We start from the raw sequence: 25235 nt of genomic DNA on the forward strand, positions 1-25235 counted from the left end.
GCTTGCGTTCTGTGGCTTGTCCAGATTGCTTTATTATACAACTTAGGACACTCGGCCAAGGGATGGCACTGTCCCCAGTAGGCTGGGCCCTCCCATACGGAATCATTGACCAAGAAAATACCCTACAGAGTTGCCTATAGGCAATCTGATGGAAGTATTTTCTCGGTTGAGGTTTCTCTTTCCAGATAACTCTAGCTTGTGTCAAGCTGACAAAAATCCAGCGAAAGCATGCTGGATAGTTTGGTTTCTAGACTGACACGTGCCATCAGGTCATAGTAGAAATTGCCTGAGAGAGAAACTGAGTATAGTGGTTTGAATAAGAATGTCTCCCACGGGCTCAAATATTGAATAATTGGTCCTCGGTTGGTAACAGCTCGGGTAGGTTTAGAAGGTGTGAGTTTATGTCACTGGGAGAGCAGTGGACTTTGAGGTTTAAAACCTGAACTAATTCCTCTTCACATCTTCTGCTTCTTGCATGGGTTGGAGATGTGAACTCAGCTACCCTGATGCCACACTTCCACACTGGGATGGTAGTCATGGTGTTTCATCAAAGCAGTGGAAAAGTAGCTAAGATACTGAGAAACTAACCCAAGATAGAGATCGAGGCTGAATTGGGACGGTCTCTTATTGTACTGTCTCCACCACTCCCAAGTCTGCCTTGCCACTCCTGAAGGACTGTGAGGGTGGTGGCAATTGCAACTTGGGTCTCACAATTTCTGGAGACCTGCGAGTTGTCAATCAAGCAGGAACTATAAACCAAGCAGTAGCTCCTGGAAGTTCCTCGGACTGTCATCAAGGCAACTGCAACTATGTCCAGAGATGACTTCATGTCAGCTGTGGATGTTCCAAAGAAACTTTGTTTCAGTCAGGGAAACCACTGCAATTAACCTCGACCTCTGCTGTAGCATTGGCTTAGGAAATTCTGCTTTGACATGATACCTTGAAGTGACCCTTAGATGACCCTACTCAGTTACTCCAGACTTCATGACAGTATACAGGAGATGTCTACTGCAAGCCAGTCCTGAGATGTCAATAGCGTTTACTCCAGGACTCCAGGTGTTTTTTGTTTTGTTTTGCTTTGCTTTTTTAAGTCAGGGTTTCTCTGTAGTTTTGGAACCTGTCCTGGAACTAGCTCTTGTAGACCAGTTTGGCTTAAAACTCAAAGATCCGCCTGCCTCTGCCTCCAGAGCTCTGGGATTAAAGGCAAGTGCTGGGATTAAAGGTGTGAGCCACCACTACTGCCCTGCACTCCAGGTAGTTTTAAGGTCTACTTGTAGTCTTTTATCATGGGCAGGGTGTGCTTAGTTGGTTGCCTGAACAGATAAGTCCAGAGCTGCTAGCTCAAGGCACAGCATCCCGCAGAAGATAGAGGGCCGTCATAGGGACCACGGAGAGCTGAGACTGTGAAGGGCGGAAGTGTTGAAAAAGTACGATATAGAGAAGAACCGAACACACAAAAGGTAAAAAACTACAGAATGCTGAGACTGGAAAAACTGCAAGCTGCAGCTGCTGCTGGAGTTCCGAAAATCACGGAGTTTGCTATCTCTGGCTGCTGAGGAAGCATCTGTGAGCTGAAAGCCGGGACACATAAAGCCGACACTCAAGCAGCTGGGAGTGTTTACTCAACAGCTATTAAAGTCAAAGTAACCTTGAGATCCAAGGGTTTTCTACTGGTGGCTACCGACACAAGGGAGCTACATTTGCCTATTCCAGACGAGCCCGAAGGTGGCCCACACCACAAGGCTGGCCACCCTAAACTCTCCCCAATAAAGTGACGGGCATGATTGCCTGTGACCACTCTGCCCTCCGCGCTCGGGTGTCCAAGCTGTGCTGCCCTTCAGTGCTGGTATTCACAGGACAATTCAAAACCAGACCAGTATCCTCACAGCCTCCTACTCTTGGCGGGACACAAACTGTTGGTCTAGCCAGTATTCTCCGCGGCCTGTCTGCATGCACTGCGGGAGGCAGGACAAGGGGTGCTAATGCTGGCAACCATTGGATCCTGAAGATGCAGTCTCTGGACAAATCCATCCAGCGCCGTCGGGTTACCCAGGGGTGGGCGGGCCTCCGTGGACAGTCCCCGGTTGCCAGGTAACAGGTTGACGCTTCCCTCTTCCCTGGGCACCACCCATCTCGCGGCCCCTTCTGGCGCCTGCGTACTACATCCCTTTCGTCCCACCGTCCCTCTACTCCCGGTTACGTAAGCTCAAGCTTCACCTAGTCCAGCAAGGCACATCTGCGGGCGGAAGTGCATATTGCGGAAGCGGAAGTGAGCATGCCGGAGACTGCGGATCTGAAATCTCGTTGACGCGTCTGCAGCTACTGCGGCGATCCTCTAGGTAGGCCGTGCTGGGGCAATCGGCCCTCGGTCTCGGCTGTTGCACCTCCCCAGCCCGGGGCTCCTCCCAGCATCCAGTCCACGCCCCTCCGAGCCCTTCGCCTTGACTGCTCGGCCCTGTCTGCTCCTGCACCCCCCCGCTGGTGCGGTCTAGGAGGAGGGGCCCAGCAGCCGCCCTTCTGCAGGTGGAGCCGGGAGGAGGCTCTTCCGGAACCCAGCCGCAGATCGCTGAGGACCAGTGAGGTAGAGTCTCAGGTTCGGGGAAGGAGGAGCTGGTACCTGCAAACCCGCGGTAGGGGAGCTGTGGGGCGTGAGGTGATGGAGAGGCGAAGGGGCTGGGCGTCTGCTGTGTTGCGTTTCCTCTAGGGAAGGGATCATCTTTTTGGTTTAGGCTTTTTCTACATAAGCTTTCAGACCTGTACCCACGACCACGTCCTTCAGAAGCCTCTTACTGTTTTCCCCATCTCCCCATCCATTAGTGGGTGTTCTCTGACCTTGATTGACGTTAGTATAGTGTGGGAGCCCTGGCTACCCTTTCCTTAGCCGTTTTTGAAAGGCACCACCAACAGATGCGTATTTCTCTTGCCAGCCTCCCAGTTCAAAAGAAAAAAAAATTCTATTCAGCCAAACGTTGGTATCTGTGAACACCTTTGGCCCAAGAAAGCATACATGGATAACGTTTGAGGTCATTTGTTTTCAGTTTTCAGAGAGGCCGATCTAACTCCAAAGTGGAATCTGGGTATATTTATAGACCTGGTAATGAAAAGTTCACGAATTCAGGTTTCGGGGTCTCTTTGCTTACATGGGCAGCTTTCAAGGCACTGGGAACTCAATAACTCTCTGTTCTTAATTGACATTCTTTAAAAAAAAAGAGAGAAAATATCTCAAACTGTATATCGTAGGCCCCTTACAACTTGCTTTTTGTCTTTTCTTGCTGTTTTGCAAACATTCTTGTCCTTTTCTTTCCCTCCCCATTTCCCCTGCCTTCAAAGCGGTGCTTGATTTTTTGAAGGTAGGAGTTGATCATTGGGTAGACCATTGTAACTTTTGTATTGCAGGTATCAGATTAATTTCATTTAATTTCTCAGTTGACCCCACCTTGGTAAGAAGAATATATTCCACATAATGCTATTGGCTATTGTTATAGAACTTAATGCCAAGTATAAGTAATTTTTATTTTATTATCAGACATTATTTCTCTACTTTTCTCTCTTCAGCTATTATGGGAATCTGTAAACTGTGAGTGGGTTCTTCAGCTTACTTTATACACCTGCCCTTGGTTTGATTAATCGATTTTTTCAGATAGGCATTGGTCCTAATGTATGGGAGATGTTACGGAGTATGTTGTGATGTGACAGACAGTGATGTCATTGTCTCAAAAGGCCCACCCTATTGGTAGTGATTCTCAGAGCGTCTCAGACTGTATTTTGAGCCATGGTACTTCTGTCTAGTAAGAGGAGGAGTGAGCTCTCCTCGTCTCCGCATTTATTTGCCGCTTATGTACCTGAGACCACTTTCCCATTATCTTGCTGTAAAAATCCCCCCATTTATTTTTACACTTGTTTTTTTTTTCTCTAGTCATCCTGTAATAACTTCTTTAGGAAACTAAGATCCTCCTCACATGCTTTTAACAATAAAGAAAAACAATAGTAATTTAAATAATATCCATAGCTTTCTGTCTTTTTTTCCTGATGTTTTATATTAAAATGCACTATCTGTGTGTTGTGTGTGGGACACTTTTTGAAGTGTAAACAAATGCCTGTCCACCCCAGGTAGGCCACCGACAACAGATCAAAAACAGACTCCAGCTGAGTCTAGCATAAGGGACTATACTTATTGAGGTTCCTTACAGAAACATGGGTGACCAAAGGCAGCTCTGTAACCAAAAGCCCACTCCAGCACAAGTAACGGCTCAAGAAAGCTGCATCTGTGAAACTCGCTCCACAACTTGCAGGCACCTGGGCTGTTTGGAAAGTATCTTCCCCTGAGCAGTTACTGCTTTTGTAACTTTGGGACAGGTCCTTGTGGATGTTGTAAGAGTGGGGAGCTTCCTGAGTCTTCCCTCTTCCTTTCAGGAAGGAATTGGGTTCTACGAAATCTAGTAGTTGACCAACCTTTAAATGTCAGAAGATGTATGCTAATGCCATAGGTCCCCACGCCTTTTCTGAGTGTGTGTGTGTGTCTATGTATGTGTATGTATGTGTGTATATGTATGTATCTGTGTATGTGTGTTGATGTGTGTATGTATGTGTGTATGTCTGCATGTGTATATGTATATGTTTGTGTGTGTGTATGTATGTGTATTGATGTGTATATGTCTATGTATGTGTATGTATATGTGTATATGTATGTGTATGTGTATATGTATGTATCTGTGTATGTGTATGTTTGTGTGTGTGTGTGTGTGTGTGTGTGTGTGATGTCACTTTCCCCAGGTAGTTTGTGACACACAGTGTGAGAAATGCCCAGTGGGAAAACTAGGAAGGACTGAAGCAGCACCTGCCCTGTACACAACAAGCTTTTCCGTCATAGGCTAAGGAAGGAGCAGAAACATGTGAATAGAACCAAAGCAGTGTACTGAGCCCAGTGTCCTGGAAAATAGGGATAATATTTCAAGGCACTCATTGCTGTCTTAGCTGCTTTAGTAGAAAACACTTAAAACAAACAAGGAACAACAAAACTCCCTCTTACTGGCAGTGGACGTCAGTCCAGAAAAGGATGGAAGATTCGTGTTGTTCCTCTCACTCTGTCTTCACGTGTGTTGTTTTCTGTGTTATGTGTGATGCTGAAGACTTCTATAGTAGCTGGCCATGGACCGTGTGGCTGTTACTTGTGTCTTAATGGATGAGTCTCTTGGGTCCTAGCACCCAGTGAAGAGCTGGTGAGAAGGGGAATTTTCTCACTACACAGAAATGTGATCTCTGAATGGGTAAGATTTAGGTCTGTGAGAGTCCTTCTTCATCCTGAGCTAGGCGCAGACCGATGGTCTAGGGTTTGTGAAATCTATGTGCTGTTGTTTATCTGCCTCTTCTGACTGTTGTCTGCATATATTCCTTTCACAAAACCTTATCTTCCGCATACTGTGCAGGATAATATTAAGGCAAAAACCACCCTTTTCCAGAAATGAATGTAAGTTGTCAGGGGTTGAGATGTAATTCAGTGGCAGGACGTTTACCTGCATAGATGAGACCCAGAACTACACTAGCACAGCAGCAACAACAGGAAGTACAACCTTCCTAAATGTGGGACCAGACCCAGGGACTGAAGAGATAACCTGATAGTTGAAATAATCATGTCAGTAGCTCAAATGTGTCATTACAGTGTGAGGATAAATCCTTGACGAGTGTGTGTGTGTGTGTGTGAGAGAGAGAGAGAGAGAAAGAGAGAGAGAGAGAGAGAGAGGGAGGGAGAATGCCCAACTCTGCCTGGCTGGTGAGCGCACTAAGATGAGATCATCTCTCCGTCCTAGGTCTTCAAGAAGCATTATTCTGTGTTACTTTTTGTATATTAAGGATTTGTTGTTGTTAATATTTTATCAAAGGACTTAGTGGCTTGATGCCATGTTTAAATAAAAAAATAGGAAAAATATACCATTAAGATACAAGATTTCTTGTGGAATATTTTCTACTATTGGTGAACCTGTTGTCTGTCTGAATAATGTCTTTCATTTATATATAAGGACGTGTGTAAGTACATCTTGCTCAGTGAAGAATTCTGGTGGTACTTTCTTACATTTTGAGTTCTGACTCTTAAACTATTTTGTATCTATATTTCAGTTTTTTCGTAGTCACTGTCTCAAATGATGCAGCTATTTAGCATCGTACATTTTTATGCAGCTTCTTTTTAACACCGTTATTGCGCGTACTTGACAGGTTTGCCTGCATAGTTTGATATGTTTCAACATTTGTGTTAAGTGTGTGTAGCAGCATAGTGACAGTCGTATCTGTACCTGACATTTCCGAAGTATGTCCTCAGGCATGCTTCCTTCTCGTCTGCCTCCTTCAGACACACTGTGAGATCACAGACCCACCACATGTCTGGTCAACTAGAAGGGAGCTCAGCCCCTTAAGCCAATCCTTCAGAAAACCTTGAGTAATAATTTTACTTTTATTTAGTGCCTTCATGTCTTACAACTCCTGGCAAGTAGGCTAGGTCACATATGGAACTTACCCCCAAAACAAACAACAAAACCATAAACAACATTACAATTAGAAACTCTCTTTGTTTCTTTTAGAAGATTAAATATGTCTGTGTCTGCATTGATGAGTGTCATGTGTCTAGAAATAATGCCATAGTTACTAATTATGGATTTCTTTTTCCATTTTTTTTTTTGCAGATTCATAAAACCAATTATGGGGGTGAGAGGTTTGCAAGGTTTTGTGGGAAGTACCTGCCCACATATATGCACAGTAGTAAATATCCAAGAGCTGGCAGAGCGCCACCGAACCGAGTACCCGGGGTGTACCCCTACCATCGTGGTGGATGCCATGTGCTGCCTCCGATACTGGTACACGCCGGAGTCTTGGATCTGTGGTGGCCAGTGGCGAGAATACTTTTCTGCTTTGAGAGATTTTGTTGCAGCCTTCACATCGGCTGGCATCAAGTTGATATTCTTCTTTGATGGCATGGTGGAGCCGGGTAAGAGAGATGAGTGGGTAAAGCGAAGACTGAAGAACAGCAGGGAGATATCCAAGATTTTCCACTATATCAAGTCAAAACGAGAGCAACCAGGCAGAAACATGTTCTTCATTCCCTCCGGGCTGGCCATATTTACACGGTTCGCTCTGAAGACACTGGGCCAGGAAACCTTCTGTTCGTTACAGGAGGCAGACTATGAGGTGGCGTCGTATGGTCTGCAGCACAACTGTCTTGGGATCCTGGGGGAAGACACCGATTACTTAATTTATGACACTTGTCCCTACTTTTCAATTGGCGATCTCTGCCTGGAGACTCTGGAAACCATCATGCTCTGTCGTGAGAAACTCTGTGAGAGTCTAGGCCTCCATGTGGCGGACCTCCCTCTGCTAGCCTGTCTGCTGGGCAACGACATCACCCCGGAGGGCATGTTTGAGAGCTTTCGGTACAAGTGCCTGTCCTCCTATGCTTCTGTGAAGGAGAATGCTGGCAAAAAGGGAAATATTATCTTAGCTGTCTCAGACTATATCTCCAGAGTTCTTCACTTGTATCAGGGTGAGAAAAAGATAGAGGACATGTTACCCTTGGGGCCAAACAAAGCTCTTTTTTATAAAGGAGTAGCAGCATATCTCTTGCCAGGGCAAAAATCTCCGTGGTTAGTTCAAAAACCCAAAGGCATAGTAACAGACAAGCAAGTGGAGAACCCTGAATCTAAGCAAGAAATTCCTATGTGTTTAGATCCTGAATCCAAGCAAGAAGTTCCCGTGCATACTAATCCTGAGTCCATGCAAGAAGTTCCCATGTGTACAGATCCCGAATCCAACCAAGAAGCTTCCATGTGCACAGATCCTGAATCCAAACAAGAAGTTCCCATGTGCACAGATCCTGAATCCAAGCAAGAAGTTTCCGTATATACACATCCAGAGGTCAAGCAAAAATTACCTTCAGAAACAGGGGCTGAATTTAATTCAGAAGAACTCATGTGTACACACCCTGAAGTTAAACAAGAAGATGTCATGGATATGGAGCCTGAAATAAAACAAGTAACCATGGTTTCTGACTCCGGAATCTTAAAGGTACGTGGACGGACTTCCCCCACTTTCAGCTGCAGTGTCCTGTTTGAAAGGATGCCTATCAATGGGCTTGCTCATGAGAGTTTATTGATTATGTGCAGGAGACTGTAGGAAGATCCAGACGAGAAACCTTGAGTCTAGTTAGGAGGATGTCACTGTATACATGAAGTCATATTGTAAGTACGTTTGATATTGTGTCTTAAGTCTGCTGGGAAAGAGCTGTGGGTTAAAGTTTCCCGGTGGAGTCAGCCTTCAGGAGGACGACATTTGCTTTGAATAAATCAATTGTGGGGTTGTGAGAACCCTACAGATGTAGTGATTAAATAAGTGTCACTTTGAGTCATGCTGGTAAACTATCCAGGCAAGAGCTAGGCAAGCCTAGGGCTTGGGGAGAGGGAAACTTGGAAAAGGTAGAGTGTGATCATACTACAAAAGTAGTTAAATGCCAGGAGTCTGGGCTGATTCCAGACTAACATTCTGTAGGCTTTGAAGAGCTGACTTTGGTGGACAGTCACTGTTCAATACCTATCTATACAAGGTCCATGCTAGGCACAGGATTTATCTTTGCTCAGTTGACTCTTAAAACAGCCCTGTAAAACAGGTATTGTTCCAGTCATCCCCAGCTCCACCATCATGACTTCACTCTTCCTAAGCTTGTGCTAACCCTTGAGTCCCCAGTCCTGTTATCTTGGTTGTGCTAATAAGGTGGGTGTCCACAGGAATGTCCAAAGGTTGCAAGCTGAGAACCAAGCATGATTTTACCCACAGCTTTGAGTACTACATTGTATTACCACCGTTCAAGCTCCAGATCTAGGAATTCTGTCTCACTCTGGAGACAGGGTCCTACTGGGTAGCCCTGGCTGTCCTGGAACTAACTGTGTAGACCAGGCTGGCTTTGAATTCCCAGAAATCCACCTGCCTCTGTCTTCCAGGCACTAGGATTAAAGTCATGCACCACCATGCTTGGCTTTCTCCCTTTTCATAACGAGTCTTTCTCAGCCTTGTTATGTCTGTTAAATGAGTTTTCAGTGTGTGCAGTATCCACTTCTTCCAGCTTCCTTTTCCTAGTTCCAGCTGTCACTTGTGGAAATTGCTATCTTAATTGTCAAGAAATCCCCCTGAGCAGACTTTTGCCCTTTTGTAGTTCATTTATCATACTGTGTGAAGAAATAAAGAAAAGCCCCTTATCTTGTGTTTTCTTTCATTCTTATTATCTCGTAACAAAAAACATGTAGCCAAGAAATGACGGTGTCTAGTCTCTGCCTGCCCAGCCTCACGTCACCCTGGTCCTCCTCCTCCTTTGGTTGCCTGGTCATCACATTGTCTACCTTGTGGCCAGCTACCACGATCCTCTCTCCTAGTTAATGCTGACCAGTCTCTCTTGTTACAGCTTCTGTTAAAGACTCGCTGGTCTGTGTGCTTCAGTTGGGATCTGCTGTGATCAATGTCTTTCTTGTGTCCTGGTAGTCCTGAAGCAGGTCTTGTGTCTTCCCAATTCCATCTTTTAATAAGTCTTTTAATAGCTTTTCCTTAAATATTGGTGGGATAAATTACTTTCTCCCCCAGCTTCGTTCCTGCTACAAGTCTGTCTCCTCCTTAAAAAAAAAACCTTTTCTGTTGCAGGGCTGTGGCAGGTAAACTAATAGCAAGTTACAATAATTACAGTAAAGTGTAGACTCTCACATCACTTAAGAGAATCACAGGGCCAACAAATGTTGAGAATTTAAGAAAGCAAGATGATTGCTTGCACTTGGAAGTATCGCTAATGCTTCCTCGAAAGGGTGGAGGGGAACCTTCAGGAAAGTGCTGGCCATCTGGAGAGGAGTAAATTGTACATGGTATGGCAGGAAGGCTGGCCCTGTTCAGCACAGGGAAGGTGAGTCTGATCTCACTTAACCTCACTCTGACTTATTATGTACATTGAATGTAAAAATGCTACTGCTGATGCATAAAGCTGTAAAGATTCTCCTTAGATTTCTCGATCTGTAAGGGTTCTTGTTTGTTGAAAGCAGTGCTCACATCCACACAGGTCTGTGGAGGTGGAGGCTCTTGGCTCCCTTCTGGCCTCAAGCTCGGGTTCACATCCATCTTGTCTGCTGGCCACTTGGAGATGAAGTGTAGTCAGGAGGTCCAGGAGCACAGAGGTGAATAGTATCCCATTAGCTGCTCCTCCTGGTCTTGTGTGCCATTGAGGTGACAGCTGACGGAACTTAACCTGGGGTGTCCCGGAGGGAGGTCGTAGTGGCGTGGTTACTGATTCTGCAGCCACTCAGCTCACTTCTGTCTAGTTTGTCCCCCTTCTCATTCTCGGTCTTCCATTGCCTGTCTGTGTCCTGTATGTGTCTCTGTGACTCAGGGTCAGTTCGTGAGGGCTCTTCTGCCTCCCTCCAAGTCTCGGTTCCTGCAGGTGGGTTGGTCTGACAGCCTAGGTTAGACCACACAGGGAACCTCATTCATTAGGAAAGAACTTAGTCTTGATTTCGGTACCTAGTGAAGTAGTATGGTACATTTTTAAATAGTATGTGATAGGATTGGATGTTTGCTTTTGAAACCCTGGTTATATACTCTAACGAATGAATTTAAACTCACTACTACAAAATCTCAAGAAAACCTTGGGTGGATGAGCTAGAATCAAGAAATGTCGACTGGAGAAGCAGCACCATCATGCTTTCTGATTTGGGGGGTTTCTTATCCTAGTTTAAGAACCAATAGTTAAAATGCCATTAGGCGGTTAGTGGTAGCTCTGCTACGGGTTGAAAATGCTGAGGGATGAGGGTGCACACACAAGAGCCACAGATCACGTCATTCTGATGATCAAGTAGCATGATCCAAAGGTCTGATATCAGATGGGGTGTAGCTCAGCAGAAGAGCATGCACTTAGTAAGGCCTTAGATCCAAACCCTGACCAATAAAAATGCATAAACATAAAAATCTGATGTCGAGATTTGAATTTATGTTTTCAGTGCAAAGAAAAAAGATATGGAAAAAAAAACTTGGGTTCAGAAGTGATCATGACTTATTTCTGCTAGAATTCTCAATCTTTCTACCTGAGCCTCCCAAGTGCAAGGCTTGCGGGCATGTGCTGCTGTGATTGGCCTGCACCCCTGTCTGTGAAAGTAATAGTAAACAGGTCTGTGTAGCCATAGGAGTCATCCTCGTGCGGTCCAGCAGCTAAGGGAGGCGGAGGGCCACGTGCAGGAAGGTGATTAACTGAATTCCACTGCAGAGGAGCACAGCTAAGCCCCTTTGAAGTGTGCACACGGTGAGATATGGACCTGAAGTTCCAGTCCCAGTAGGAAAGAGACAGTTAGAAGCCACTCCCTTTATTATATGTCTTAGAAGCCTTTAGTAGAAGAAATCCTCCACCGAGAGACACAGAATAGGTGAAAGTGTTTCCCTTCCAAGAGGGGAAAGTGATCAAGAATGTGAATCCTATAAAGGTCAAGAAATAGGGCTTGGTCTCTGCCGAGCCTGTCAGACTGTGGTGGCTACTCTGATCCCAGTCTCACACATGGCCCTGCTTAATCATGGTAGGGGGGGGGTCATAAAATAAACAGACATAAAGGCACAAGAGATATTTGTGGAGAATGGAGTTTGGGCAGGGGTGGTAGGAGGTAGGAAGTGAAACCATGTAAGCTGCATATGTCGAGGTATAAAACATGTATTAAATATCTTTTGTTTGTTTTAAATAAGGCGTGGGCCATGCATCTTTGGTGATTAGGGGCGGTTGCTACAGCAGAGGTGTAGGTAGGGTCTGCAAAGGGACAGTAGGGAAGAGGGGTCAAAAAGCCTCACAGGCAAAGGCAAATGATCTACCAATGTGTAGATCTTGTGTTATATTTAATGATGGACTTAATTAAGTTGCCCTTGCTGTGAAGTCTGGCAAACCTGTCTAACAGACAGCTAGAATTCCAGTTTGCATGATTTAACCGCATTGCTAAATAAAACTTTTGGTGGAAAACAGTGGCAGGCATGGCCAACTACAGATGCACACTTATCTGTCAGAAGTCTAGAAATCAGTAAATAGCAGGCAAGGCAGAAACAAAGAGCATGTAGGTGGTATTAGTATGACTGATTTAAGAATCATAAGCACATAACTGGAAACATGACACCTTCAGAAGGGGTGTTATATCTCAAAGTATATATAGTTGCCAAATTAGCAATTTATTGGAAGAGTAAGTATATGTAATTCATTATTATTTCCTAGGCAAATTTGTAAAAATATAAATTCCTTTGAATTAAAAGCTGGGATGTTGGCACATGTTTTTCTTCCCAGGATCTCTGTAATTTTGAGGCCAGCCTGGTCTACATGGTAAATTCCAGCACAGCCGGGGCTGTGTAGAGAGACCCTGTCTCAATAACAAACAAATAAACAGAAAAGTCAACTGTCAATACTCTTAATCACTGAGCCGTCTCTCCACCCCCTGAGCTTCTCATTTTCAAGGAAGAACACACCAATTGGTTGTCCAGTACCAAACTGTCTCCCAGAAAACATACACATAAGAACATTTTGTGAACTCAATAGGTTCTATTTAGGAGTATATATGTATATACAGATTCACGTAATGAAAAAAGAGGCCTTATATTTGAAGACAAGTGGGGAGGGTGTTTGGGAGGTTTTGGAGGGAGGGAAAGGATGAGAGAAACTTTGTAATTAAATTACAGTGACGAACACAAACAACTAAAATCTGGTAGTAGGATTGCCTTGTTTAAAGAAATATGGCAGTAAAGTAAGCATTATGTCAAGTGTCTAGGAAAAAGAGCAGGTAGTTGAAGAGCCCGGAGTAAACATTTGGTGTTTACTGACACTGTAAGCAGGCAGCCTGGTTAAGCACAGTCTGTGTATCTGCTCATTTAAATTGCACAGCGAGCAGTGGCTTTTTAAATAAAACTGTGTTATGAATAAATCAGTGAATAGGTTGATTCAGACTCAGGTCTCAACGGTGAATCTATATATCTGGTTCTAGTTAGGTGCATTTAAATTAGATCCAAATATTGATAGCCCAAGTTATAATAAGAAAACATTTTAAATGCCTTTTGGTAGATACTTTGAATTTAAAATTTTGAACAATATTTTAGATATAGCCTAGACTTTATTCCCACAATAAAGAGATGTGTTCTTTATAGGGGAAAAAATCTACATGTAGGTTATTATAGACCTTTGGTCTAAACTGCATATTTAATGAGGAAATACAGTTTAAATCACATCTTATGGCCTGCCATGTAATGTGCAAAGGACAAATCCAATTATTGAAGCCAGGAGCAATGGAACATAAGAAAAAAAAATGGAGAGAGGGAGAAAAGTTGAACAAGCAAATGAATACATACAGCTTCTAACACCAGGGTGTTTTATCTGAGGAGTAAGAGTTGAGTCCCATGAGCTAAGGGTGGTTATTTGTGGGTGGGAAGGAGGAATGGGTTTGTAGAGAAGGTAGGTCGTGATTGAGGTAAGCTCAAGTGGGTTAGGAAGTGGGAGGTTAGGAAACCGTTCTCAGAAGGATGAGGGATTTGTGCTTCCAGAGCACAAGGTGGGAGAAAACAGCTACTGAGACAGCAGTGTCCCCTGAGACGAGTGTCGCAGTGTCTATGAGAGCAAAATGGAGTACACAGAGATAAAGGAGACTGAGAATTCCTAGTGGGATCAGGAGCGTCATGGGGAAGGTTGTGGTAGCCATTCAGATGTCTTACACAGGCAAGCAGATTGAACTGTTTCCGAGAAGACAACATGGTGGCCACCTGAATGAGGAGTTGGTAAGAGAAGCTGTGCTGTGAACTCACTTAGGAGCCCGTCCTAACAACCCTAACAGAAAGCAGTGAGCATGTTTATGGGGACACCTCAAGTAGACATAATAATAATGCAGTAAGTGTAAGATTGGTAGATTGGAGGCCACAGGAGAAGGGTAATACAAATAAACTTTTGGATTTGTTAGTACAAAAGAGAGAAAACATAACTACCCCTTGATGTCATGTGTTTGAATAATAGTTCCTCACTTGAGTACCTTAGATAAACTGATAACTGGTATGGACTGTGTCTGTTTGAAAGTTTGTTTGTTTGAAGAAGTCTGTTTGTTTAATCTTGAGCAGGTTGCCAGGATGCAGCATGTCCATTCAGAGAGCTACCTCGTGTACAACATTATGAGCACTGGGGAGATAGAGTGCAGCAACACCCTGGAGGACGAGCTGGACCAAGCCCTGCCCAGCCAAGCCTTCATCTACCGCCCCGTCCGGCAGCGAGTGTACTCGCTTCTGCTTGGGGACTGGAAAGGTGAGAACCACAAGACATTGCTATCTGATTAGCACAGTCATTAGTGAGAACTGCACTCTCACTATGAAATGTCATAATTTTATATCTTAGAAGGATTTGTGCTTTTGACAAAATGAAAAACCTTTCCTGATGTATGGTGTGGGTGTTTTTGGTACTATCTATATACCCCCGCGAAGTAAGATTTTTTTCATAAAACGATTATATAAAATTTAATATTTTAAAAATATAAACAGATGTCTTTTAGCATTTTATAATGTTTACATTTTTCCTAAAGTGTTTTATATTGTGAACATAGCAGAAAGAGTAGTTGATGACCAGAGCAGTAAAAATGAGAGGATCTTAAACAGCAGGGTTTTCCTAAATCACAAAAGGGTGTCTGTGTCTATTTCTCTGAACACCATTATTTCCAGATAACAGTATTGTTATTATTTCTTCAAGAAAATAAACCTGACATAATTTAAAGATGGAGCAAGTATCACATTGAAAAGTCAATGTTCTTTTCGGGGTAGACAAGTATGGCAGTTTTTATGAAAGCAAAGCGGTATACAAAGAAATAAAGGTGATTCAAGATTCCTAGGAGGACCAGAAGTGTCATGGTGAAGGCTGTGGAAGCCATTCGGATGCCTTACACAGGGAAGCAGATCCATGTGTTTCCAGGAAGAGAATATGGTGGCCGTATGGATGAGGAGTTGTAAGGGGGAAGTGTATTAGGTAGATTAATACCACTTTGTGTTTCAGAGTCTTCAAATTTCAAGCCTTCAAACTTCACCAGTGTAGGTGGAGTTTTCCTGTCCCAAACACCCGTTCCCGAATAACCAATTATAAATGCTTGGTCAATAGCTCAAGCTTATTACTAACTAGCTCTTACAACTTAAGTTAACCAATTTCCAATAATCTATGTATTTCCCTGTGGCTTGTGGCTTTACCTATCCTCCAGCATGTCTTGTTTCCTCTGTGTCTCCTGGTATCTCCACTGACTCCACCCTTCCTCCCAGTGTTCTCAATTTGACTGTCCCTTCTATACTTCCTGCCTGGCTACTCTCCAATCAGTTCTTTATTAGCCAATGAGAGTGGTATATATTCATAGTGTATATATTCATGGTACATATTCATGGTATATATTCATGGGTTATTCCATAACACACCAGTTCTGGGATAGCAAGTATGTGCCACCATTTCTCCTGACCTAATGCCTCTCTTTTTAATTGAAATGGTTTTGGCTAATTGCATTTAATGTACTTGTTAGTAACTTTATTATTTTATAGTATACCTTTGGAATTTTAGGGCTCCCCCTCCTTTTTAAAAATGTATATGGGTGTTTTATATGTATTACATATGTGCCTGGGGTCTGTGGAGGGCGATAAGGGCACTGGATTCCCTAGAACTGGATTTACAGGCAGTTGTGGGAGCTGGGAATCAAAACTGGGTCCTCTGGAAGAGCAGCCAGGGCTCCAACCACTGAGCCACCTCCCCAGCCCCTTCCCCTTTCTGTGTGTATTGTCTGTCTTTACCTTCACAGTTTTACCTTCAGTTAATACCAGGCCGTTTTTTGTGTACTGTGAAAGCTTCCTATTGATATTTTCACTACACAATACTTTTGCCATTGTTTATGGCTTCTGTATATGTCCTAACACTGCTGAATTTGAAATGCAGATTCATACGATGGTGCAGCAAGAGATTTCTGTGGTCTTCACCCGGCATCCCCCAAAGATGGCATTATCTGTGACTTTAGGGTAACAGAAAACCAGGAAACTAATGCTGGTATAGTAAACTACGTGTCAGACTCTCATTCTAAACCACCTTACCTGGGCCAAAGCAATGTCTTAGTGACTTGTTCTGCACTGGTGTGAATCCAGTGGTAACTGTGTATGCTTTGAATGTATATTTATCTTTCCTGGAATGTTGGCATTTAGTAGCATTTCTTAGAGAAAGTAGCCATAATGGTTGAATTGCTTGCTCAGGTGGGAGATTTGGATCCTTAGTATCAGTAGGTGAGCGTCAGTGGCCACATTAGTTTGCCTGTCTGGAAGAGCCCATCCGTGTACCACACAGATTGGAGGATGGGTACCCAGCACAGAACCCAGCTAATGCTTTCCCAGCCTTTGGCCAGAGGATCTGCAGCCACACACAGTGCATTTGTGTGGAGTGTTTATCACTCTTCATTAGTACCTTTGAATCCTGGCCTCCTGGGAACACTGGGGTGTCTGACTGTCCCAGGGGGAGCTTCCTCAGGAAGTATAAACTGGTTTTGCTTTATTTGTACCTATGCAGTGTTCACATGATTTGAAGGTATTGTGGCTAACACTACTCCCTCTGACCATTCTTGCTTTTATACCTGTTCTTTGCTCTGATTTTCTCTCTCTTTTCTCCCTAATAGCAATCATAACATAAATCAGAATATCTTAAGCAATTTTTACTCATGACCCCTTTTCATGAGAATTTTTCCCATGACCCTGGATATATAAAGTATGTGTGCATATGCAGGGTTTGATATTAATAGCAAATTTACTTTAAAACAATTCTTGGCACACATGTAATCTTAACCTGTGCTTGTCTAACACAGTACGCACCCATGACATGCTAATTTGATATTTATATACTGAGAAGTGCCAGTAAGAAAATATTAAAAGTCTTGGTTTTCCAGAGTTAAACCTTTGTGTTTCTGTGGCACCAGAAAATTCTGTGTGCACAGTGAACACACTGCTGTTCATAACATACAGTAGTCTTGAATCTCAGCTGATGTGTTTTGAGGAGTATGGTTGGCATCACATGGTATAAAGGCATGTGTGTGGGGGGGTGTGGTACAAAATACACACGTTGTGTGTTCAAGGTTACATTGAAGTTGTACTGTGCAACATGGGACTGCTCCAGAGACACCCCGGATTTATGCTGTATTTGGTTTTTAATTAATTTTGGTTCTTGAGTATATGGTGGTCAGTGTTCATGGTCAACAGAACTGGAGTCACCTGGGAGGCAGGACTCTGACCATGCCTATGGGGACCGTTGTGATGGCTTCAGCTGATGTAGGAAGGCCTGTTGACTGTGGGTGGGACAATTCCCAGGGTCGTGTGAGCACATCCTACCCTGCCTTCCCACTGTGCTTCCCCCTCTCTTTCGTCTGTTGTGAAAATGTTTAGTAGGAGCTGCTGCGGTAGGAGAGTCCGTTTTGGTCTCTAATTCTTTTATGTATCAAAGATGTATGTGTATGGTAAGATCTCTGCATCATGTGTATGCCTGGTGTCTGTCTGAGGAGGTCACAAGAGGGGTTGGATCCCCTGAAAATGGAGAAATGGAGTCATAGGTGTTTGAGAGTGGCCATGTGAGTGCTGAGAATTGAACCCAGGTTCTTTGTAAGAACAGGTGCTTTTTTTGTTCGTTTGTTTTCTGAGACAGGGTTTCTCTGTAGCTTTAAAGCCTGTCCTGGAACTCACTCTGTAGACCAGGCTGACCTCGAACTCACAGAGATCCACCTGCCTTGGCTTCCTGAGTGCTGGGATTAAAGGTGTGCGCCACCACTGCCCGGCAGAACAAGTGCTTTTAACCACCAACTCATCTCTCCAGCACTCCTGGTCTTGAACTCAGTATTTGAAATCACTTTCAAAACTTACATTAGACTTTTCAGAAACAAAAGTTCTTCTGTATGTTTGGCGAGTGATTATTGCAAAATTTCAGTTGGCTCAGGTTTTTCTGTTTTTGTTGTTTTCTTTTTAGCAAAGCAGCGTGAAAGTAATGGATGGGCCGTGTTAGACTGGAGGAACATAGCTGTTGGTGACGTCATCACTTTCATGGGGGCGGGGTGAAAGGAAACATTCATGAAGCAAATGGGTATGCATGGGCTTTGCTGTCCTCCTGCACCTACTGACCCCCTGTCTTTACTCAGATGGGGCCAGCACTGAACCGGTGGTCAAGGAGTGGTTTGTGTACCCTGGGAACTCCCTAAAGCACCCAGACCTTGTTCGGCCTCTGCAGGTGACTGTTCAAGGTATGTACGGCACAGCTGGCATTTTCTGTGGGACACAAGCAGCTCCCAAGTGATGACGCAGAGACTTCTTATTAATTATGAAAGCTTGGCCTTAGCTTAGGCTTGTCCCACTAGCTCTTAAAACTCAGTTTAATCTGTTTCTCTTTATTTATGTTTTGCTTTGGAGGTTTTAACCTTTCTTTCATTCTTCCTGCTTTCTTGCTTCCTCTGTGCCTGGCTGGCTAACCTCTGGCCTGGCTGGGATGGCTGGCCCCCCCGCTGGCTGGCCCCTGAGTGACTGGCCAGCTCCCAGTTTCTCTCTGCCCACTAACCCTGCCTATTCCTCCTCTGCCTCGCTATTGGCCATTCAACTTTTTATTTGACCAATCAGGTACCTTAGGCAGGCAAGGTAAAAGAGCAACATATCTTTACATAATAGTTAAACAAATGCAACATAAACAAAAACAACACACCTTTACATAATTAAATAAATACAGCATAAACAAACACAACACATGTTTAGATGGTTAGACAAATGTTCTATTCCACAACAGTACAGCCTTCAGCTGTCCATTGTAGGGTCAGCTCAAGAAAGAACAGACTGTATGGATGTCTGTTTGCAGAATTACAGGTTAACTGATGTAGGTTTCAATTCCTATACCCCAAAGACCCCAGTGATAAAGAGCTCGCAAATGATAGACTTTGAGGTGGAATGGGAGTAGAGGTTCCGATTAAGGATCTATCAGTCCATTTTGATTCTCTTTTCAGACCAGACTGGCCTTGAACTCACAGAGATCCACCTGCTTCTGCCTTCCGATAAAAGGGATAAAAGGTGTGCACCACCATCGCCCAGCTTGATTCTATTTTTTAGAGACAGCCTCACTGAACTTAGAACTCATTGATTTGGCTAGACTTACTGACCAGTGAGCCACAGAGTCTACTCTGGTTCCACCTCCCCAGCCCTGGGATTGCAGACGCATGACGTCGCCCCTGGCTCTGTGTGTGTGTGTGTGTGTGTGTGTGTGCGCGCGCACGCGCGCGCCTGTGTGCGTGCATGTGTGTGTGCTAGAGGGCTGAAATCAGGTCCTCATGCTTATGTAGGTGCTTTACCTACTTAGCCCTATCTCCAGCCACCAGCCACAAAGGCTTTTTGTGACTGAATCATGAAGACACTGATCTAATCAATGGCTCAATCCATTTGATGGTTTTATGGGAAACTTAGGAGCCAGGCCTATTTAGGGTAGGTGGGAACCTGGGATGTGCCTTTGAAAGCATTCTCACCCACAAAGCCTGTGACACAGTGAGGTCCTGTCAGCCGTCTCCTCAGTGGTCATCAGGAGGAGCTCACAGGGACTTTGTTGCAGCCCTGAGCATCTTGTCCCCATCTCAGATTTTAGTTTTTCTTTTCTTTAGAGGTAACTTTCATTGGTTTCCTCACAGTACTCCACTTTTCAGTGAGCCTTCTCTGTTCTTTTCTTTGTAAAGGCTTTTCCAAGACTATGTTTTCAGGGATTGCTTCTGTACTTAGTTAGTTAAGGGCCGTTACCTCTTACAGTACATGTGGTGATGTTTGCTTGCTTGGCTAGTAGAATAAAAAAGAAATTAGATATTTCCAACAAAGTATAGGGAGGTAGAGGATTGAAGGAAAAAAAATATAAAAAGAGATTCTTTAAAAATTAGGAAGGAGAGTTGGATATAGTGGCATATACCTTTAACCTCAGCAAGGGCCCAGGAGGGGCCCAGATTCAAGCCAGCTTGGGCTGCACAGTGAGATACTGTCTCAAAAAGGAGTAAACAGGAGGTAGCTCAGAAGGAGGGAGGGGAGAGAAAAGGAAGGGGAAGGACTTAAAAGTTAGTCAGCAAGGAAACTGAAAAAAAAGTAAATATGTCCTCCACATTTACATATTAAAAGCCCAGCAGGAAGGTGGTGGTTTAGACAGTTGGGGACCTTTGGGAAGTGGGACAGGGCAGGACATTCTCTTGCCCCCCCCCTCCCGTGAGGACACGACAGACATTGGTCTCAGGCTTCCAGACTCCTGAGGAACAGCTTTGCTGCTGTAGCCCAGTGAGTGGTGTTTTGTTACAGGGGCTCAAGTGGTCTGCGGCCCTGGTCTGCTGTATTCAGAGAGCTTAACGATGGGTATAGTCCCTGTATTCCCGTGTTTGTGTGCGCGTGTGTGTATGCACAGTATTCCACTCAGTAATGCGTTGTGAAAGGTGGTTTTCGTAGCACAGGAAGGGATTTACTATCATTCCCCAGCACAAGGAGTACATGTATTCCTCCATGAGCTGCCACGCTCTCCAGTTTCCTCCCCTCTCATTTATGGTCTTGTGTCTTGAGGGTTGAGTCTGAAATAACCATGCCTGTCTGCAGAACTAGACAGTCTTTACGTGAAAATAGGTGGTCTTCTCAGTGTTGTTTTTGAGTCATTGTAAGTAAACCTTTATCTCAGAAACCCAGGGAAGATGACTGAGTACACTTGTTTTCTTGGTTGGTTCTATTGAATAACTGTCAAGTGTTGTTCAGCGCATAAGGAAACATAAGGACATCTGACTTACCCCGGGCTTACAGCAGAGCATCTCCGAAGACTCATGAAAAAGCTGTATTTGACTCATTCTGATCCTGACCTCTTGTTCTAGCTCCTTCTGCCCTGACACGATACACCTAGGTCAGGAAAGATTTCTGTGTCCTGAACGTATGCTACCCGTGGGAAATCACGTGCCTCTGCAGCTTGTGGACCACCTCTAAAAACAGTTTGGTCCTGAGTTCAATTCCCAACACCCATTTGGCAGCTCACAATCTGATGTTCTCTTCTGATCTGCAGGTGTATATGCAGACAAAGCACCTATATACATAAAAAATAATATACATGTCATTGTCTATATAAATATTCAATGACAATTTTTAAAGGTGCACTTTTTATTTATTTTTATTTTTTATTACTTTATAAATAATACCAATCAAAATTTTCACTTCCTCCCTTCCTCCCACTTCCCTCCCGCTCCTCCACACTCCCTTCTCCCTCCCCCTCCAGTCTTAAGAGAGGGCAGGGTACCCTGCCCTGTGGGAAGTCCAACCCCCCCCCCCATCTACATCCAGGCTTAGGAAGGTATGCATCCAAATAGAATAGGATCCCAAAAAGCTGGTACATGCAGTAGAGACAAATCCTAGTGCCATTACCATTGGCTTCTCAGTCTGCCCCAATTGTCAGCTACATTCAGAGGGTCCAGTTTGATCCCATGCTCGTTCAGTCCCAGTCCAGCTGGAGTTGGTGAGCTCTCATTAGCTCAGACACACTATCTCAGTGGGTGAATCAACCCCTTGTGGTCCTGACTTCCTTGCTCATCTTCTCCCTCCTTCTGCTCTTCAACTGGACCTTGGGAGCTCAGTCCAATGCTCCAGTGTGGGTCTCTGTCTCTATGTCCATCTTTCGCCAGACGGAGGTTCTATGGTGATATTCAGGATATTCATCAGTGTGGCTATGGGACAAGGCCAGTTCAGGCACTTTCTCCTCCACTGCCCAGGGTCCTAACTGGGATCATCCCCGTGGACTCCTGGGAACCCCTCCAGACTCCAAAATGGCTCTCTCAGTTAAAATATCTTCTTCCCTGCTCCCATATCTACCTTCCTCCATCTCAACTGTCCCATTCCCCCAAGCTCTCCCCAACCCTTCCCTTTTTCCCTTCTCTCCTCTCTCTACCCCTCTCCCATCCCCTCACTCCAAAAACATACTTTTTATAAAGTACAGTTATTTAACTAAAAAAAAAAAATCTCATTTTTGGGCAGCTTGTCAGCCAGTTAGTCATTTTTCTTAAATCTTACTATTGAAAAGAATTAATCTGGGTATCCTTCAAAACACACCCTACCCTGGTAAAAATGATACTAGAGACCTATGAGAGAAGGAGAGAAAATTCCTGTAACAAAAGCCTTTGTGTAGATGCATCGGAGGTCACATATTCTGGAGTATCCGTTTATGATGCCTAGAGTTAAACCCTTGGTGTGTGGCATGTGTCACACCACGGCTCCAGAAAGCCATGAAGACAAACCCTTGGCGTGTTGCATGTGTCACACCACAGCTCCAGAAAGCCATGAAGACAAACCCTTGGCGTGTGGTGTGTGTCACACCACGGCTCCAGAAAGCCACGAACTCAGTGTGCATGGACATGTGGTGTTTCCTGACTAAACAAGTTATTGATTGCATTTGGAAATGAAATTCTCAGACATTAGGGGATCGGGGCTCTTTCTTCCACTCCACCAAATGCTAGAAGAAAAGATTAAGGGGAAGAAAGAGGCCCCAGCGACCTCTGCTGTGAAGAAGCAGGAGGCCAAAATGATGGTGGATCCTATTTGAGAAGAGACCCAAGAACTTTGGCCTTAGATAAGATATCTTGCCCCAAACAGATCCCGCCCCAATCCATTCATCCGCAGTAGCAAAGGGCTACAAATGGCTGTAAGTACCTCCTGCAATTCACCCAGGCCCTGGACCGTCAAACATCTGCCCAGCTTCCTGAGCTTGCGCACAAACACAGGCCAAAGACTTAGCAAGAAAAGCAGAAGAATCGATTGACTCATGCCAAGAAAAAAACTGCCAGCTAAGGGGGCAACCGCACTGAGAGACCGCCTGTCCTCTGAGTAGGGGGTCCGTACCATCACTCAGCCGGCAGTGATCACTCTTGATGTAGACCCCATTGTGTTGGTGATCTTTTGCCTGTTCTGTGTTGCAAGATAGTGTCCCCTACTGGATCCCAAGGAGAAAGCCAGACTGGGCACTCGTCCACAGGAAGACATGCACCATCATTGCCTTCACACAGGTTAACTCTGAAAACAGAGTAACTCTGGCTACACTGTGGAAGCTACCAGAACTAATTACAATGGCAGATATAACTAGATCTTCTGAGAGGCAACATCCTAGGTCCAAGAATCTGTGCCTTTAATTGCCAAGCTAGAAAAGATACAGACCTCTCCACCAAACCGGGTTAAATGTACACTGCTGAGTTTTCTGTTGAACATAAATATAATAAAAATTTTGCCCTTCGAAAGAGAGAGAGAGAGATTTTGAAGTCGGGGGAGAGCCTGGCAGATAACAGCACTCTTTCAGAGGACATGGCATTGGCTCCCAGCACCCACATGGCAGCTCACAACAATCTGTAACTTCAGTTCTGGGGATCTGGTGGACTCCTCCGTGCACATCACACAAGCACACAGACACACACACACACATATTAAATTTTTGAAAGAGAGATTTGGGGTGTGGATTTTTACTCTAGTGGCTCTCTGTAGTCTCTTCTTTTCCAGGCTTCATTTCTAATCCCTGGTAAGTATGCCTTACGCTGTAGAGGACCTAAGGATGCTGGGTGGTATTCAGACTTTGCAAGGATCAGAATCTCTTGGCCCAAATGCAAGGCACAATTGCTGACTGACTCCCAAGATTTTCTAATTGGGTACAGTCAGGTGGGCCCAGTATTGTACTTCTGAGTTACCAGGTTATACTGTTGTTGTTACTCTTACAAAAAGACACTGAGTTGGGAGGAGAGAATGGAGCATGCCAGTTCCATATTTGCTTTTATTTTCCTGCTGACATGTCACCCCTGTGTCTGCCTGTCACCCCTGTGTCCGCCTGTCACCCCTGTGTCCGCCTGTCACCCCTGTGTCCGCCTGTCACCCCTGTGTCCGCCTGTCACCCCTGTGTCCGCCTGTCACCCCTGTGTCCGCCTGTCACCTCTGTGTCCACAGCATTGGAGGACCAGGGGCCAGAGAAGCAGTCTGTCCATTCATGTGCACTGTTGCCCACAGTTCTGGGCTCTGTGCTGGTGCCTGTGAGGCCCAATGCAGATCCACTCTTTGCAATGGATGCCTCTGTTTTCTAGTGTAGGGAATACCACCTCAGCTTCTCTTAGGATTGGCCTGCCCACCCCTATTCTCCCTGATGTTTTCCATCAGCTCCCATTTCAGCCGAGTCCTCTGTCGTACCCGTGGTCACAGCTTCCTTTGTGCACACCTCCACTTTATTTCCAGGCTCCATCCTAATGCCCTGAGACAGTTCCCATCTCTGACTGTCTCTCCACACTAGCTGATCCTTTCTTCAGTCTTAGCTCACGTCTAACTTCTTCATGGAGCTCTGTTGTAGCAGTGTTCATGTCCTTCGGTTAGTTCCTGCTGCTCCCAGCTGTGAGCCGGGCCTGCCTTGTTTCCAGTCGGGTCTTTGGTACCCACCATTGTACCACATTATCAGAAGCCATTGTCATCTGGAAGATTGTCTTCGCGTTCTCCACTTAAATCTGAACTGCCCCATAGGTTCATTCGTATCTGCAACAGTTGGTCCTGGGATAGTGGTGCTGTGGGTACTTTAGGAGGTAGCATCTGCCTGGAGCAGTGGGTCACTAAATGTGGGCCTTACCTGCTTCAGTTTATGTGTCTACAACTCGCGGGTAGCAGTGTGAGTAGCTGCCGCTCCTGCTGCTATCATGGTTGTGATGTCCTGAAATCCTCTGAAACTGTGAGCTGAAATAACCTTTTGTTTTTTCAGTTGCCTGTCAGGCAGCTAATGTGGTGTTTGACTTTCGTGTGTAAATAAAGGGAACACCAGGTGAAATCTCGCCGTCTGTCAGTGGGATGGGAAGAAAGGAAGAGGAGCTTGGCACGTGCTCTTTGCTGCCTGCTTGCAGCTCCAGATGCATTCTTCCAACAGTATTCAGGCCGCATGTACCTGTCCCTTCTTCATGAAAACCTCCTTAGAACCCCTTCCTCGGTTCTCTTGTTTTCCCATTTGACCTTCAGTGATTTTGTGGAAAAATCTTTGCATTTCTTTTACAGAGCTGGGATTTAAACCCAGGGACTTCCTGTGTGCTAGGCCTCTATCTGCCAGAAAGCTAAATACCAGCTCTTAGTCTTTGCACTCTTAAATCTCGGTTTGCTGGCCTGATCTTTTTCCTTTCTTGAGACAGGATCTCTCTATGTAGACC

At 44.7% G+C, this 25235-nt stretch overlaps 1 protein-coding gene across 9 annotated transcripts in view; it reads left to right on the top strand.

The window, feature by feature from the left end:
* Positions 1-2211: 2211 nt before the first annotated feature.
* Positions 2212-25235, top strand: part of Fam120b (family with sequence similarity 120 member B) — a 48881-nt gene continuing 25857 nt past the window's right edge. For 7 of the 9 annotated variants that reach the window (XR_007229324.3, XM_048421611.3, XM_048421641.3 and 4 more), the window contains exons 1-4: positions 2299-2581; positions 6675-8049; positions 14131-14311; positions 18192-18293. Coding sequence is in view for 8 of the 9 variants with exons in the window: in XM_048421611.3 (XP_048277568.3) it covers positions 6691-8049; positions 14131-14311; positions 18192-18293 (1642 nt within the window). In the remaining variant the exon portion in view is untranslated. Of the gene's footprint in view, positions 2631-6674; positions 8050-14130; positions 14312-18191; positions 18294-25235 lie in introns of all 9 variants that reach the window. The other 2 variants (XM_048421622.3, XM_048421616.3) reach the window with 2 other exon arrangements.

This window comes from Myodes glareolus, chromosome 1 (assembly GCF_982192425.1).
Source record: "Myodes glareolus chromosome 1, mMyoGla1.1, whole genome shotgun sequence".
NCBI lineage: Eukaryota > Metazoa > Chordata > Mammalia > Rodentia > Cricetidae > Myodes > Myodes glareolus.